The sequence below is a fragment of the Bos grunniens genome, chromosome 11 (assembly GCF_055505025.1).
Source record: "Bos grunniens cultivar Pamir isolate PY7600 chromosome 11, Bosgru_T2T1.0, whole genome shotgun sequence".
Lineage (NCBI taxonomy): Eukaryota > Metazoa > Chordata > Mammalia > Artiodactyla > Bovidae > Bos > Bos grunniens.
The window spans coordinates 33,670,206-33,685,027 of record NC_141175.1 but is presented as its reverse complement, the minus strand read 5'-3'; the positions used below and the strand labels follow the sequence as shown (position 1 = coordinate 33,685,027).

General features: G+C 47.5%; 1 protein-coding gene and 1 pseudogene across 4 annotated transcripts; one reads left to right on the top strand and one right to left on the bottom strand.

The window, feature by feature from the left end:
- Window positions 1-1,135: 1,135 nt before the first annotated feature.
- LOC147362841 (dolichyl-diphosphooligosaccharide--protein glycosyltransferase subunit 4-like) lies at window positions 1,136-1,507 on the bottom strand (annotated as a pseudogene). Its single transcript, XR_015135688.1, has one exon. The product of XR_015135688.1 is annotated as a dolichyl-diphosphooligosaccharide--protein glycosyltransferase subunit 4-like (transcript).
- Window positions 1,508-6,654: 5,147 nt separating this feature from the next.
- On the top strand, window positions 6,655-14,540 carry POMC (proopiomelanocortin). Of its 3 annotated transcripts, XM_086325874.1 has the most exons (4): window positions 6,655-7,158; window positions 7,784-7,886; window positions 11,169-11,320; window positions 13,700-14,540. In XM_086325874.1, exons 2-4 carry the CDS (start codon window positions 7,853-7,855, stop codon window positions 14,366-14,368), a joined length of 855 nt encoding a protein of 284 aa, XP_086182000.1. In that variant the 5' UTR covers window positions 6,655-7,158; window positions 7,784-7,852; the 3' UTR covers window positions 14,369-14,540. The 3 variants fall into 3 exon arrangements, with proteins under 3 accessions (XP_086182000.1, XP_086182002.1, XP_086182003.1); XM_086325876.1 differs by lacking the exon at window positions 7,784-7,886 and having other exon boundaries at window positions 6,999-7,158; XM_086325877.1 differs by lacking the exon at window positions 7,784-7,886 and having other exon boundaries at window positions 7,018-7,158; window positions 11,139-11,320.
- The last annotated feature ends 282 nt before the right edge of the window (window positions 14,541-14,822 follow it).

The window sequence follows — 14,822 nt, the reverse complement described above, 5'->3', positions numbered from 1 at the left end:
AGTTCTGACCAGGCACACTTGCCAGGAACTTCTCATACACTGGTTTGGGAACTGTCTCCTTGCAGGCCAGAGGCACTAGCTGAGTGGTCCTGAGGCCCACCCCCACCCCCACCCCCACCCCGTGACCCAGACTATAGCAGGAATGAAGTGCTCCCTCCGGCAGAGACCCCAGATGGGCCCAAGGAGCCCTGAGAAGGCACAGTGGTTCTGACTCGAGATGGGACTGGCAGCCTCCTTGGCTTGCCCACTGCGACTTGGAGCATAGACTTGGAGTGAAAGTGAAGAAGGGCAGCCAGGATGGAGGTGGGAGTCACTCTGACCCTCCAGGCTTGAGTTGGTGCTTGCCCCAGAGTTTTCGAAATGCAAGCCTTGTCCCAGAGTCTTCTTTTCCCCAGTGAAATGATCCCTATTGCCTGGCCCCGGGGGCCTGGAGGCTGGGGGGACCAGGCCATCCTCCTTGTGCCCCCTCCCATGACGGGCTCTTGGCACCCGGAGCTTGCTGCCTTCCGTCCAGCCCTTCCTCTCCCCGCGGAGGCTGCCTCCACACCTGTCTCTGTTACGCACTCACACCCTGGTGACATCGCTTTTCCAATTAAACCCTCAGAGGTGAGAAGCTGGGGTGACGAGAGGAGCCCTGGCCCTATGCCCACAGCCAGGTGTAGACGCATCATCCCGCCCCAGGAATCCTCACCGCAAGCCCTCTGAACAACACATCTGCTCTCCGCCAAAGACTCATGTCGGCTCCGGTCTCCTTCCATCTTTCGCTCCTTCCCTTCTTCCTTCCCTCTTCCCCTCTCTCCCTCCCTCCCGCCTCCTCCCTCCTTCCTCCCACCCAGGCAGTTTCTCTTGTCACCAGCGCTTCCATGATAATAAGGATAAGGGCTAACTAGTGCCAGGCCCTGCTCTATCATCTTTACGTGTATCACCTCTTTTCAGCCACATGACAGCCACATGGGCGGAAGCAGTCATTTCTCTCATTTTGCAGATAGGACACCTAATACAGAGAAGCTGGGAATTTGCTCCGAGCCACCCACAGCTAGGCAGTGGGCGAACAGAATTAGGACCAGTCGTTCTGGCTTCAGAGCTGTGCTCTTTTTTTTTTTTTTTTCTTTTTTGGCACCACACACACACACACACATCTATATTTTTATATTTGTTGGGGGAGTAGAAAAGAAAGTAGCCCCTATACTGGGTCCTATTCAGTGGCAGCTTCTTGTTCCATAGGGTTAAGGAAGACTTTCAGGAAATAAAAGTTGTTTGGAAAAATCCAGGTGGAGTTGCTCTGTATGTTGTGATGGGTAGAAGGGATGAAGTGAAGTGTGAAGGCCCCTCACACCCTCCCATCTTGCCTCAGACTATGTCCTGGAACCCTGGGGGCAGAGAAAGCGCCACTTTCATTCCTGCTTCTTGGGATTGTTGATGGCCACGTGGTGATAGAGAACGACAAGCAGGAAGAGCGACACGCCCAGCATTTGGCGAAGATGGCGAGCTGCACATCTGTAATCATGTTGATCAGCTGGGCTCAGCTCCCCAGACCTGTGTTCTTAACCTTGACACCACATTGTGCCATCCATGTGACCTCAGATGGGGAGAGTGTCCATGACTTCTCACCTGACACTGATGCCACCTCTTAAGTATTTCATGAAGCTGCCTCTGTCGATTCTTCTGCCCCACTGCTCCCACTGCTGGCTGGACTGGTCCCCAGGCCCTGGAGCAGAGCACTGGACTCTGGATCATCCCCTGCTGGCTCCAGGCTCCCACTCCTCTGATCATCCTCCTCACTGCCACAGAAAGCTGGTCCTGCAGCTCCTTTGACCCAGTCGCTGAATGGTCCCCAGCTCCTTGCCTCTGGCCTCTGTTTCCAGTCTTTTCCCTCTCTCCCTCTACCACCTGTACCAGCATTCTGTGAACATAAGGCTTTTCCTGCCTTGAGGCCTTTGCACATGCTGTTCCTTCTGCCTGGAATGACTTTCCTGTCTTCATCCCGGTGACAGACTGTATCAAGACTCAACCCACCTCAGCATCCCCTTCTTGGGGAAGCCCTTGCTAACTCCCTCTAGCCAGCAGAGCAAGTCACCTCCTGATGCATGCTTGGGAGCTTGAGGCTCTGTGGAAGCAGTCTAGCTCCCCTAAGGCATGCTGAAGAGGTCATATGGCCAGACTGCATGGAGATAGAAATGTCTGAGGATCCCCAGCTCTCCTTGCCCCGAGCTGAGTCTTCCCAGTCAGGAACCAGTTATGTGAGTGAGTGGCTTCAGATGATTTATAGAAGCCAGGCTTTGAGCTGCCCAAGCTGATGCCAAGTAGAGCAGGGATGTGTTGGCCCTGCCAAACCTTGGCCATAGTGCAGATTTGTGAGCAAAATAAATGTTGTTTAAAGCCATCACATTGGACTTCCTTGGAGGTTCAGTCATTAAGACTCTGCACTTCCAATGCAGGGCATGAGGGTTCAATCCCTGGTCAGGGAAGGTCCCACGTGCCACGTGGCCAAAATGTTAAAACCAAATAAATAAATAAAATTGGGCCTTAGCAAAAACAAACAAACAAACAAGAAAAACCCATCAAGTTTTGGGGGTAGGTTGTGATCTAGTATTAAATAACCAGAACAATCATTATTAACACTCTGGTATCTTTTAATTTTTTTCTCTATTTCTATGTCTCTGTATTTACAATCATTCCCTCCATTTCCATGGACAATTGGTTCCAGGACCCACTCAGATACCAAAATCCACAGATGTTCAAGTTCCACAGTTAGCTACCCCTATCTGCTGTCCCACTGCCATGGTCTAACCATGATCATGTAGGACAGTAGTACATATTTACTTAAAAAAATAGGAGTATAAGGGGACCTGTGCAGCAAAGGGTCAACTGTATATTTATGCTTTATCATGTTTCCTCCCTTCAACATACAGTAGTTATTTTTTGTCTAAACATCTACTTTGTTTTGAATAACTGCAAAGTACTCCATTGCATAGCTTTACTATAATTTTTATAAGTATATGCTACTGTTTTTATAATTACACCCTAGATGTTTAGTGTATTTCATTTCATTGCTATTATGAACGTTGTGTGAATAGTCTTAGACAGCATTTAGGATAACTGTCAGATACTTCCTCATGAAATTCTGGGTTAAAAGGTAAAGTCTTTGGTACAGAATCAATCATCTTCCCATGGCTTTTCTTACAAGTCTCCTGTGTCTATATTCTATTTTGGAAGAGGAAAGCATTCCACTGTTGGGAGGCCAGGTTCTTCCTCTGAACCTCACTCTACTTAAGACTTGGATCACTTGGTTTTTCTGACTCTCATCTGCAGCATCAGTTTTCCCTTCTTTACTATTATTCCCATCAGCATGCAACCATGTTCTAGTAACTCTCTGCCATCTCTACCCTAGGTCCTATATTACCCTCCACCACTGCTCCTATTCACCATTACATTTCTGGAAAGAGTTTTTTTTTAAAGCCAGGATCAAAAGTAGAAGTAGTTAAATTCACAAGATTAATGGGGAGACTTAAAAAACATATATCTATTAGTAACTAATGAATTAAGATGATAAATAATCAGAAAGAATATAGGTATAGAAAGGATATAGAATATTTGAGCAATCATATAATACATATTCTTCTGAAGTTTACACAAAGCATTAATCAAAACGGACCATATGTTCATCCATTAAGCAGCTCCCTGAATTTCAAGGGACTAGAAGCAAAGTATGTTCTTTGACCACAGAGGAATTATGCTAAAATGTAGTTTCAAAACAGATCTAAAAAACCCCCAATGTTTGAAAGTTAAACAGAGCACTTCTCAATAATCTACAGGTCAATTAAGATATTTCAATGAAAACAAAATATTTTAAACTAAATGGCAATAAAAATATGATATATCAAAACTTGTGAGATGCAACTGGAGCTATACTTAGAAATTTATAGCCATGAATACACACGTCAAAAAGAATAGGAAGGTTGAATATCAATTATCTAAGTAAAAACATTTATTTATAATATCCAACTCAAGAGAATAGAAAGAGTAGTTAATTAGAAATTAGAAGGTAAGAAATTATAATAAAGTAGAAATTTTGAAAATAGAAAAAAGTAAATGTAACAGAATATCATCAACATTGAAATTCATTCTTTAAAAATACTAATAAAATTGTAAGCCTTAATAAAATAAATATAAAAGAGAGAAGACATATTAATAAATTACCAGTATTAGAGATAAAAGAGGACCTAGAGATTCCATAGATACTAAGATGATAATAAGAAGATATAATAAAAATTTCAAGCCAAAATATTTTAAAAATTTAAGTGAAATGGACAAATACCTAGAAGTACTAAACTTACACAAAGAGAAATAGACAATTGGAATAGTGTTATTTAAATAATTGAATCTGTAGTTTAAAACCATTCAACAAACAAGCAACCTTAAAGACCTAGATGGGACCACTAACAAAACAAATGTTTGGGAAAACATTTAAGGAAGAGATAAACACCATTGTATACAAAGTCTTCTATTAAATTAGAAAAAATGGGAGTCAGTGGAGGGATTTCCAACTTGTTTTAGAAAGACAGCATAATTTTGACACCAAAATCTAACAGGAATCTTACAAGAAAGGAAAATTACAGGTTGATCTCATAAACATAGATGCAAAAATATTAGATAAAATATTAGTAAACTGAACCCAATGCTACATAATGATAGCACATCATAATCAAATTGGGCTCATAGAACAGGAATGCATGGTAGGTACAACACTAAAAATCAACAATGTGATTTACCACCTTATCAGGAAAGAGAGGGGTAAATCATATTATCATCTCAGATAATCAGAAGCACCTGCTCCAGGCTTTCAAAGAGGAGCTAGTGATACAATGAAGCAAGGGCGGTGACATCCTTTCTGGTGACATCAGTCAAAATGGGAATAGCAATGGCACCCCACTCTAGTACTCTTGCCTGGAAAATCCCACGGACGGAGGAGCCTGGTAGGCTGCAGTCCATGGGGTCTCTAAGAGTCGAACATGACTGAGCGACTTCCCTTTCACTTTTCACTTTCATGCATTGAAGAAGGAAATGGCAACCCACTCCAGTGTTCTTGCCTGGAGAATCCCAGGGATGGCAGAGCCTGGTGGGCTGCCATCTATGGGGTCGCACAGAGTTGAACACGACTGAAGCGACTTAGCAGCAGCAGCAGCAGCAACCTGGTGGCTCAGACAGTAAAGCGTCTGTCTACAATGTGAGAGACCTGAGACCTGGGTTCGATCCCTGGGTTGGGAAGATTCCCTGGAGAAGGAAATGGCAACCCACTCCAGTACTCTTGCCTTGAAAATCCCATGGATGGAAGAGCTTGGTGCAGGCTACTATCCATGGGGTCACAAAGAGTCGGGCACGACTGAGCGACTTCACATTACATCACATCACATCAACCTGGACATAGAAGTGACATCTGTGTCCAATGCCTGACTTGTGGCCTCTTGTTCCCAGTAGTGGTCTGTTTGTCTTTCTCATTGGATCCGACCAGTGGCCATGATTCCAGCCACCCTTTTTCTCTGCCCATTTTTGGATCCTGGTTGCCCAGCCTTCCCAGTGATTCTAAATGTGATTCAATGGTCTGTCAGTTTACATCCCCTGAAGTTGGTTCTGCTGCATGTAATTAAGAACCCAACTGACAGAGCAGGACAGAAGCTGGGTCAATCTGAACTTTTCCCGGTCTGGCTCTTTTTCTACCGTCAGCTGCCTCTTAAAGTTATAAAAATAGTACAGAGAAAAATGAGAATCTCTAATTGAGAGGGCTCATAAGCCTGGCAGTGGCAGGGGTGGGGCAGGAGTGGCTGGAAGAGGAAAGATGGAAAACAGAGTGGAATTTGTTCCAGCTGTGCAAGCTACATACACAGATGAGATGAGTGTGGGCTTCTCTGGAAAACAGACATGATCATGTTTCATGCCTTGGAAGGACAACTGACCAAGGAGACCTTCAGGGAACTGGTGATGATGGATAAGCTAAATCTTAATGCAAGAGTCTAATTTTCCCAGGTGGTTGGAAGGAGAAAGGGTGTTTTAGGAGGGAATACCATAGATAAAGAGGTGATGGCTTGAGAAAATAGTGTTTATGGGAATGGGAATGTTGTGAATGGTCAAAGTGCCAGGATACAAGAGGTAAGAGATGACCCTGGAAAGAGGCCAAGGCCAGGTAATAATACCTTATTTAACTGTTAAGGAGCGTGAATCTCTCTTGTGACCCCAAAGAAAAGGATTCCTAGTATAAAGCCAATGTTGCCAACCAGAAATTCTCAAGGGTGTCCTGGAGTCCAAAAGAGCATCTGGGAATAAAGAAATGTCCTGCAAATGACACATTAAGCAAGAACCTTTCTGAAGTTCAGTTTAGTTCCAGCACTCCTGCTCACCCCCACTGCTTCCCACAATTTGCTTTTGGTTCTTTACTCCAGGTTAGGGTAGAGACTCTTCCACTGCAGGTTTGAGTGCCATTCTTGCCTCCTTGGCTTGACATTGGGGCCCTCCAACCTGTAACAGAGGGATTGTGACGGCTCCTGACATTTTCTCATCACAGTTTCCAAACGTTGGGGAAATCTGAGGCATCACAGACGCACTCCCTGGGTGGTGATATTTACCTCCAAATGCGAAAGAGGCAGATGCCAGCCCAAGCAGGCACACAGGTAACTTTGCCCTCTCGTTAATGATCTCAGCCAGCCCGGCCAGGCCAGCCCCACACCGGGGTGCTAAGCCTCCCGCTCACCCTAACTGGAGACCCAAAACCATCCTTAATTAAGTTCTTTCCTGACGGCTGCCAGGTGTGTCCTTCAGCAAGAGAGTGTTAATTCCAGCCTCCAGGGGACAGAGATCCAGACCCCTTTCCGGGCACGTCTGCTCTCCAGCCCAGCCCCTACCTGGAAACCCCCTCCCGCGCCCCCACGGCTCCCCGCTTCCTATGGACGGGGGAGTTGCCTGTTACGTTGCAGCTGCCGGGAAGTCCACTCAACGTCTAGCGCCCACCCGGGCGGGCCCCGCAAGTATATAAAGACCGCGGAGAGCGAGTGGGACAAGACGGCGCGACGGAAGAGAACGAAGGGAAGAAAAGTGACCGAGAGGCCGCTGAACATCCTCGCCCCGGCGCAGCGGGAGCCGCCCGAGGCAGCTTCCCCGTGACAGGTAAGGGCGCAGCGGCGGGGAACCTCAATCTTATCCCCGGATCCCCTGCTCCGGGGGCCTCGGGATGCTGTCGCCCAGCTCCGATCTCAAAGGCATCCTTTGTCTTGCCGCCGTCCTGAATTCTTTGAAAACTTTCTGTGCTGGGCGCGGCGTGGGAAGCCGCTGGCAGCGGAGCGGCGAGGACCGGCCTCTCTGGACGGCCGGAGAGCCGCAGCGACGCTGAAAGTGGTGCCTTTCAGGAGCTGGCGGCCGCGTCTGTCCCGGGGAGAGGGACTCCTGAGGAGTCCTACCCGTATTCTGGGGAGATTCCAGGAGACCCAGTCTTTTGGGACTTCTGATTTGCCGGGTAGGTGTCACTTCTTAAAAGATACCATATACTCTAGCGTAAATTGATGTTGGAAACGGGGGCAGAAGAGAAGAGGCTAAAAGTGACAACAAACTCCCTGCGTTCCAGACTTCTTTGAATTCAGATTTCTGAAACATCGTTTCCCTGCCCACCTTAGCGCCCCCGACGTGGCTGCGCTTAAGAGAATGACACCGTCTGCTCTACATGAGCTGCTGGTGTTAAAAAGAGGTGGCCCGGATGGGAACTGTCCACGGTCCTGAACCACCCTGCTCTCAATAGGACCGCAGAACGGACCTCCAATCCCGCAGACCTTAGAGCGCAGGGCGGCAGCAGCAGCCGTAGGAGGCGATGGAAGCTCAGACAAGACGCAGGCTCAGGCAAGGTGGGTTCCCAGTGAGGGAGGGAGAGTCTGCAGAGCATTTGGATCCCCCAAATTCTTCGTGTATAAAGGGGAGCTGATGGTTCTCACAGAAGTGCTGGAAGAAGCACTTGTCTTAAGATCTATAGATCATGGCTTATTTAATAATGTAATATTCCTTTGACATTGTTTTCGGACTTGATGGGTGTGTATCATGGTGCCAGGACAAAACTCTGCATCTCTGTTCCTCTAATCTTTACAGACTGGCATGGCCAGTGTGCAATTTTAGAGGGGGGTGGGGGACAGAAGGACTGGGAGTGTGGGATTAGCAGAGGCAAACTATTATATATAGGATGGATTAAACAACAAGGTCCTACTGTATTCAATATCATGTGATAAACCATAATGGAAAAGAATATTAAAAATGAAATTAAATAAAACAAAATGTTTTGTTTAGCTCATAGAGAATTCATCAACACATACAAATTCCTAATGAGTGTAATTCTATTATAAAGTTAATGTCAAGATTAGCAAATTACAAGTTTATATTTATTTTTCCAAGCTTTCAATTATTCGACACTCCTTACTTACAAAAAGCACATTTGACATCTACCTATTACTTTATTGCTTTAAAAACATGACAATGTAATATTTGTTTATTGTAGAAAAATACAAAATATACATGAGCAGAAAGAAGATAAGTTGCTTTCAGGAAGCTACCTAATTTTTTAGCAGAAGATTGCAGCTCTGAGAGGTGGGGAGTGAGGATGTTATCGTATTGTATTATATAGCCCATGGGGCAAGTGAGGAAACACTGTCTGAGACTTTTCAGGAAGGTCTGATATCATGAGGTAGGTTTTTAGAAAATCGAAGTCATCCCAGAATGGCCAATTTTGAGAAGAATTGAAATATAGTTGAGGGGATTGTCAGACCTGTATGACTTTACTTTCTTCTCTGCTGCTGCTGCTAAGTTGCTTCAGTCGTGTCTGACTCTGTGCGACCCCATAGATGGCAGCCCACCAGGCTCCCCCGTCCCTGGGATTTTCCAGGCAAGAGTAATGGAGTGGGGCGCCATTGCCTTCTCCTTACTTTCTTCTCTACTAAGATGCTATTTTACACTTGTCCATAGTATATAAGGCTTCCTAGATGGCTGCTGCTGCTGCTGCTAAGTCACTTCAGTCGTGTCCGACTCGGTGCGACCCCATAGATGGCAGCCCACCAGGCTCCCCCATCCCTGGGATTCTCCAGCCAAGAATACTGGAGTGGGTTGCCATTTCCTTCTCCAATGCATGAAAGTGAAAAGCGAAAGTGAAGTCGCTCAGTCGTGTCTGACTCTTAGGGACCCCATGGACTGCAGCCTACCAGGCTCCTCTGTCCATGGGATTTGCCAGGCAAGAGTACTGGAGTGGGTTGCCATTGCCTTGGGTTAAAAAAAAAAAAACAACCCAATTGCCAATGCAGGAGATGCAGGAGACTTGGGTTGGATCCCTGGATTGGGAAGATTCCCTGGAGGAGGGCATGGCAACCCACTTTAGTTATTCTTGCCTGGAGAATTCTATAGACAGAGGAGCCTGAGGGGCTACAGTCCATGAGTTTGCAAGAGTTGGACACAACTTAGTGACTAAACAATAACAACAACAACAACATAGTAATATAAAACTACCACTTTTCTGCTTCTCTTTTAAACTTGGGCATTTTTTTCTGACCAAAATGTGCTGTGTGGTCTCAGAGATTTAACATAAATTACCTTGTCCATCAAATTCAGGCTTTGTACTTGAACTGGAGCACCAAAAGTCTACAACAGGAGCATCCTGTCCTCGGTCACAACAGGACACCAGGTTGACCAATGTTCTCCTAGTTACCCTGTGATGCAGATAGGCCAGCTCACTGGCTACCAGCACCATCTAATGGCTGCTCTGAAAACACTCGGGCTGTGCTTGGCAACCATTCAGAAGGGAGCCCTTTCAGCTCAGCTTTTGGGAAAAGGAGTGGGGTGGGACAGAGAGAAGGAAGTGGCTTCCTGAAGCAGACAATGAGAACCAGGGGGAAATTTCACTTCCAAAGCTGTCCCTATTAAAAAAGATTTGGCCCATGCCTTCACAGATAGGAGATTCCTTTGGGCAAATATTTTTAAATCAGGAGAGACAATTAGTCATCTACACCTTAATATAAATTTCTTTTCTTATCTAATTAGATTTCTTCCATAACTGCTGGGTTGAAAAGATCTGCATTTGACTGTGGAGTGCATGGTAACAGAGCTTAGGGGCATTTTGGAGGGGAGACCTTGTGAGGGGTGGCAGGGCAGTATGAAAGCTAGAAGGATGGGGAAAATGTTGGGCACAGCGGGCAAAAGGCAGCATTGATTCTCCCTTTTACTGCATCTGGACCTCTTTAATTAAGCATCTGCCCAGTGGTGTTTTCTGATTTCTCTGAGAAAGTGTCTTTGGCAGGAGTTCATGATGTGATGTAGTTCCCTTCTGCTCTGTGTGATCATGTCCTTCCTTTCCACACCAACAGCATCTTCAAGTCCAGCTATTTCAGGCTACCTGTGAGAGACTCAGAGAACAAGACGAGGTCTGACATATACCACACTCAGGAGATGAACTAGTTTTAAATGGGGGTCTACTTTAAAAATAAATCTCCAAAGTCACAGGGGTCTGGGAAATAGTGATTCCCTGAGTGATTTATGTACAGGACATCAAACTGGGTTGGCTGAGGTTTTGGCTCAGTTGGACAGAGGTTTCATTTGCCATTATGCAAACCTACTATTCATAGGAAGTAGAGTTTCTGAGGAATAATAGAATCCTGGTGGACAGGAGTAGACCATCTTGAGCAGGAGTTTCACAGTCCTTTGTCTTTCCCAAGTTACTCCTTGCATCTGGAGTGTTAGAACTTTAGTTTCCTGAAGATGGGGAAATAGAAAAGCTCAGAACTTGGCCATACCTCATTGTGAAAAACCCAAGTCATTGTCTCTCTCTGTCTCAGTTTCCTCATCTCTCAAATAAGGGGTCATACCAAATGATCCCTAAAATATCTTCCAGCCCTAACATCCTTTGGGGTTTAATTTTTAATAGGAGATAAAGGGAAAATTGTGCAGTTTACCCAGGTCCCACTGCCCTCCTCTCTATTACAACTCACACGACCACCCTGCACACCAACCTGCTCCTTGAGCTGCTCTTGTCCTCAAAAAGCCTTGAGCTCCACAAATGAGAGTATTGTTAATGTTGGCTCATGGTCCTTCCTGATGAGTGGCCAACATTGTTCTGCTCCTTGCAGGGGTCCCACTCACCTTGTTTGCCTCTGCAGAGCCTCAGCCTGCCTGGAAGATGCCGAGACTGTGCAGCAGTCGTTCGGGCGCCCTGCTGCTGGCCTTGCTGCTTCAGGCCTCCATGGAAGTGCGTGGTTGGTGCCTGGAGAGCAGCCAGTGTCAGGACCTCACCACGGAAAGTAACCTGCTGGTACGTGGGCTGTGGCCGCCATCTTGATTTGGGTATCAGATGGTACTGGGGTGGGGACAGCACAAAGAAAGGAGCATGCAAAAGGGGAGATTCATTTTCAGAGATATGGCTAACTCAATCAAGCACAGGAATAGACCTCTAGGGTGAAGTGAGAATTGGGCCAAGGAAGGGAGGAAGCAGCTTCAGGGAGATGGGTCTGGTCCATACTGTCTTCTTGATTTTCTTTACTTCCTGCCCTGTCTTCTTGTATAGAGATCCACTCCTTTTAAACTATTTAGAGATAGTGCTATTAAAATAAACAATACTAATCATAGTAATAACCATAATTGCTCCCTTGACTGACCTTACCTATTCTTTCAATCTTTTAGCCTTGAAATTATTCCTTTTTAGATAACTTCATATCACTTTCCATTTCCATTCCATTTTTCTTTCCTTATATCTGCTACCAGTTACAAAGTCAGGAAGATACCACAAACCGGCTCTAGAAGGAAAAACTCAGGTGCTATTTTCCACTAACTGGTGCCAAATACCTCCTGCTTCTCGAGGACTGACCTTCTGCAGCCTTTCCATAGCATCTCAAAGCCCTTTGTGCCAGGCTGGAACTCCCTCTAGGTCATCATAGCTTGCGTGCGTATTTGTTATTATTTATTTGTATTGGGAAGTATAAATGAGGAACAATACCAACTCAAGGCTACAAGAAACACTTCTGGTGGCCATGACTGAGTTCCAGCCTACTGCCTGTACCTGCCTGGCGAGGGTGGAATGCACATCACTGCATTCTGTGTGTTTTGTCAGTAGAGAAGCTGAGTTAACATGGAGAAAGACTTTCTCAAAAACAGAGCAGGTTACATGTAGAATATAAAATAGAAGTAAAGAGCCCAGGAATCCTGTGAGCTCTGTTTCAGAGAGACCCAAGACACTCTTGTTTGGAGACACCCACTGCACAGTCTTGCCTGTTGAGAGCTCACCAGGGAAGAAGCACTGGCTGTGGTCAGAGTCTGTGGGTTCTAGTCCCAGTCCCAGTTCTGTCAATGGGCTGTGGAACCTTACCAACTTCTTTTCTCCTCTCTGAGAAATTGTGTATCATTATGTGTCCAGGGGAGAGAAGTATGAGATAATTTTTGTTTTCCACTGTTACTATTCTGCAGTGTTATAATTCTAAATTCCTGGAGTATGAAGTTCCCAACTCAACAGAGTGGGTGGGATCCTTCTTTTTCCTCTTTTGTTGTCCCGAATAACTGAAAACTCAAGGCTGCAGCCTCAAGGTCGTTTTCCTAAGCAAATGTGTGCCACAGTTGTCTAGTCACAGAAAGAAGACAGGGCTCCATGTACAGGACTCCATGACCTCTGTGATAGAAATAATCCTGACTTCCTATCCTTCCATTCAGTTAGAAAGTCACAGGGAAGTGAGTCGCCTCCTCCCTAAGCTCATTGAGGAAAAGACAGGATCAGCTCGCAAGACCTGAAAGAACAAGGGAAAATTCCAGATGGGTGTGGGCAAGTTTGGAGGGAGATGGCTAGCGGAGGGCATGAGGTAAGTTTGCAGACCACTGGGGTACAGCTGACGCATTATTGAAACTACAAGCCCTGGAAGCCAGACTTCTCCCAAATTTCAACCCAATGCCCTTCCCAGACTCAAACTGAACCATATTTATTTACTCACTATTCATTAAGTGCTCACAACTCCCACCCACCTGTCATTTATTGACGAATTCCTATATATCTGGCTTATAAAGTTTAGGGTGGTTACCCTACCCACAAAGTGAAGTTACTCAGTCGTGTCCGACTCTTTGCGACCCCGTGAACCGTCCATGGGATTTTCCAGGCAAGAATACTGGAGTGGGTTGCCATTTCCTTCCCCAGGGGATCTTCCCGACCCAGGGATCGGACCCAGGTCTCCCGCGTTGTAGGCATATGCTTTACCGTCTGAGCCATGTCACTCCAAAGCAGAGATGGGGACTTCCCTGGTGATCCAGTGGTTAAGAATCCGCCTGCCAATTCAGGGAACAGGGCCTCCATCCCTGGTCTGGGAAGATCCCACATGCTGACAAGCGACTAAGCCCATGAGCCACGACTACTGAATAGACTACCCACAAAGCTACAACGCAAGTACACCATCGAGTGGGACGGGGATTTTGTTATAGCTGCCGGGCAGGGGTACCAGGAGCCCAGCGGACAAAAAAGGCGCTGTCCGAGCTGAGTCTTTAGACGTCTGGGTATCCTCAGCGGTGGGAGTGGGCAGATATCCTCCGCAGTTAGCCCAGTGGGCCACCCCGCACGTGCGGAGGGAGTGGAAGGCTCAGGCGGCGCGCTTGAGGGGCGGGGAAACGCCGCGGCCTGGAGTGGGCGGGGCCTGACGCGCTCGCCGCTCTCCCGCAGGCGTGCATCCGGGCCTGCAAGCCCGACCTCTCCGCCGAGACGCCGGTGTTCCCCGGCAACGGCGACGAGCAGCCGCTGACTGAGAACCCCCGGAAGTACGTCATGGGCCATTTCCGCTGGGACCGCTTCGGCCGTCGGAATGGTAGCAGCAGCAGCAGCGGAGTTGGGGGCGCGGCCCAGAAGCGCGAGGAGGAAGTGGCGGTGGGCGAAGGCCCCGGGCCCCGCGGCGATGACGCCGAGACGGGTCCGCGCGAGGACAAGCGTTCTTACTCCATGGAACACTTCCGCTGGGGCAAGCCGGTGGGCAAGAAGCGGCGCCCGGTGAAGGTGTACCCCAACGGCGCCGAGGACGAGTCGGCCCAGGCCTTTCCCCTCGAATTCAAGAGGGAGGTGACCGGGGAGAGGCTCGAGCAGGCGCGCGGCCCCGAGGCCCAGGCTGAGAGTGCGGCCGCCCGGGCTGAGCTGGAATATGGCCTGGTGGCGGAGGCGGAGGCTGAGGCGGCCGAGAAGAAGGACTCGGGGCCCTATAAGATGGAACACTTCCGCTGGGGCAGCCCGCCCAAGGACAAGCGCTACGGCGGGTTCATGACCTCCGAGAAGAGCCAAACGCCCCTTGTCACGCTGTTCAAAAACGCCATCATCAAGAACGCCCACAAGAAGGGCCAGTGAGGGCGCAGCGGGCAGGGGCCTCTCCGCGGAAAGTTGACCCCGAAGGCCTCTCTTCTGCCCTCCTGCCGCCTCACAGCCTGGGTGAGGATTCGCCCAGGCAGTGATGGCGCCAGGTATCCCGACTCTTAAAGCTGTCTGTAGTTAAGAAATAAAACCTTTCAAGTTTCACGAATATTGACTGGGTGAATTAAAAACGCATTTCCATCAAGTAAAGGGCAGTACATATTGGAGGGGCGATAGTGGTTTCCATGTGACTACGTGTTGGTATGTTTAACAGGATATACTGAGAATCAAAGGAAAGGGTACTTCCTCCCCGCCCCTAGCAAATGGGTCTTCTAGAGGTCAAATAAGGTGATGGCTCAGTGTGCTGCATTTCCCACTCTCCATTGAGTGCGAAAAGACTGATCAGCCAGCTGATGATTCCTCCAAAAGACAGGATTCCTCCTATTACCCT

What these genes read in the sequence shown, in the direction of transcription:
- POMC (XM_086325874.1), top strand. Translation starts at nt 7,853, where the DNA reads ATGGAAGCTCAGACAAGACGCAGGCTCAGGCAAG. An exon ending in AAGACGCAGGCTCAGGCAAG is followed by an intron (nt 7,887 to 11,168) that starts GTGGGTTCCCAG and finishes TTGCCTCTGCAG; the next exon opens with AGCCTCAGCCTGCCTGGAAG. An exon ending in CCACGGAAAGTAACCTGCTG is followed by an intron (nt 11,321 to 13,699) that starts GTACGTGGGCTG and finishes GCTCTCCCGCAG; the next exon opens with GCGTGCATCCGGGCCTGCAA.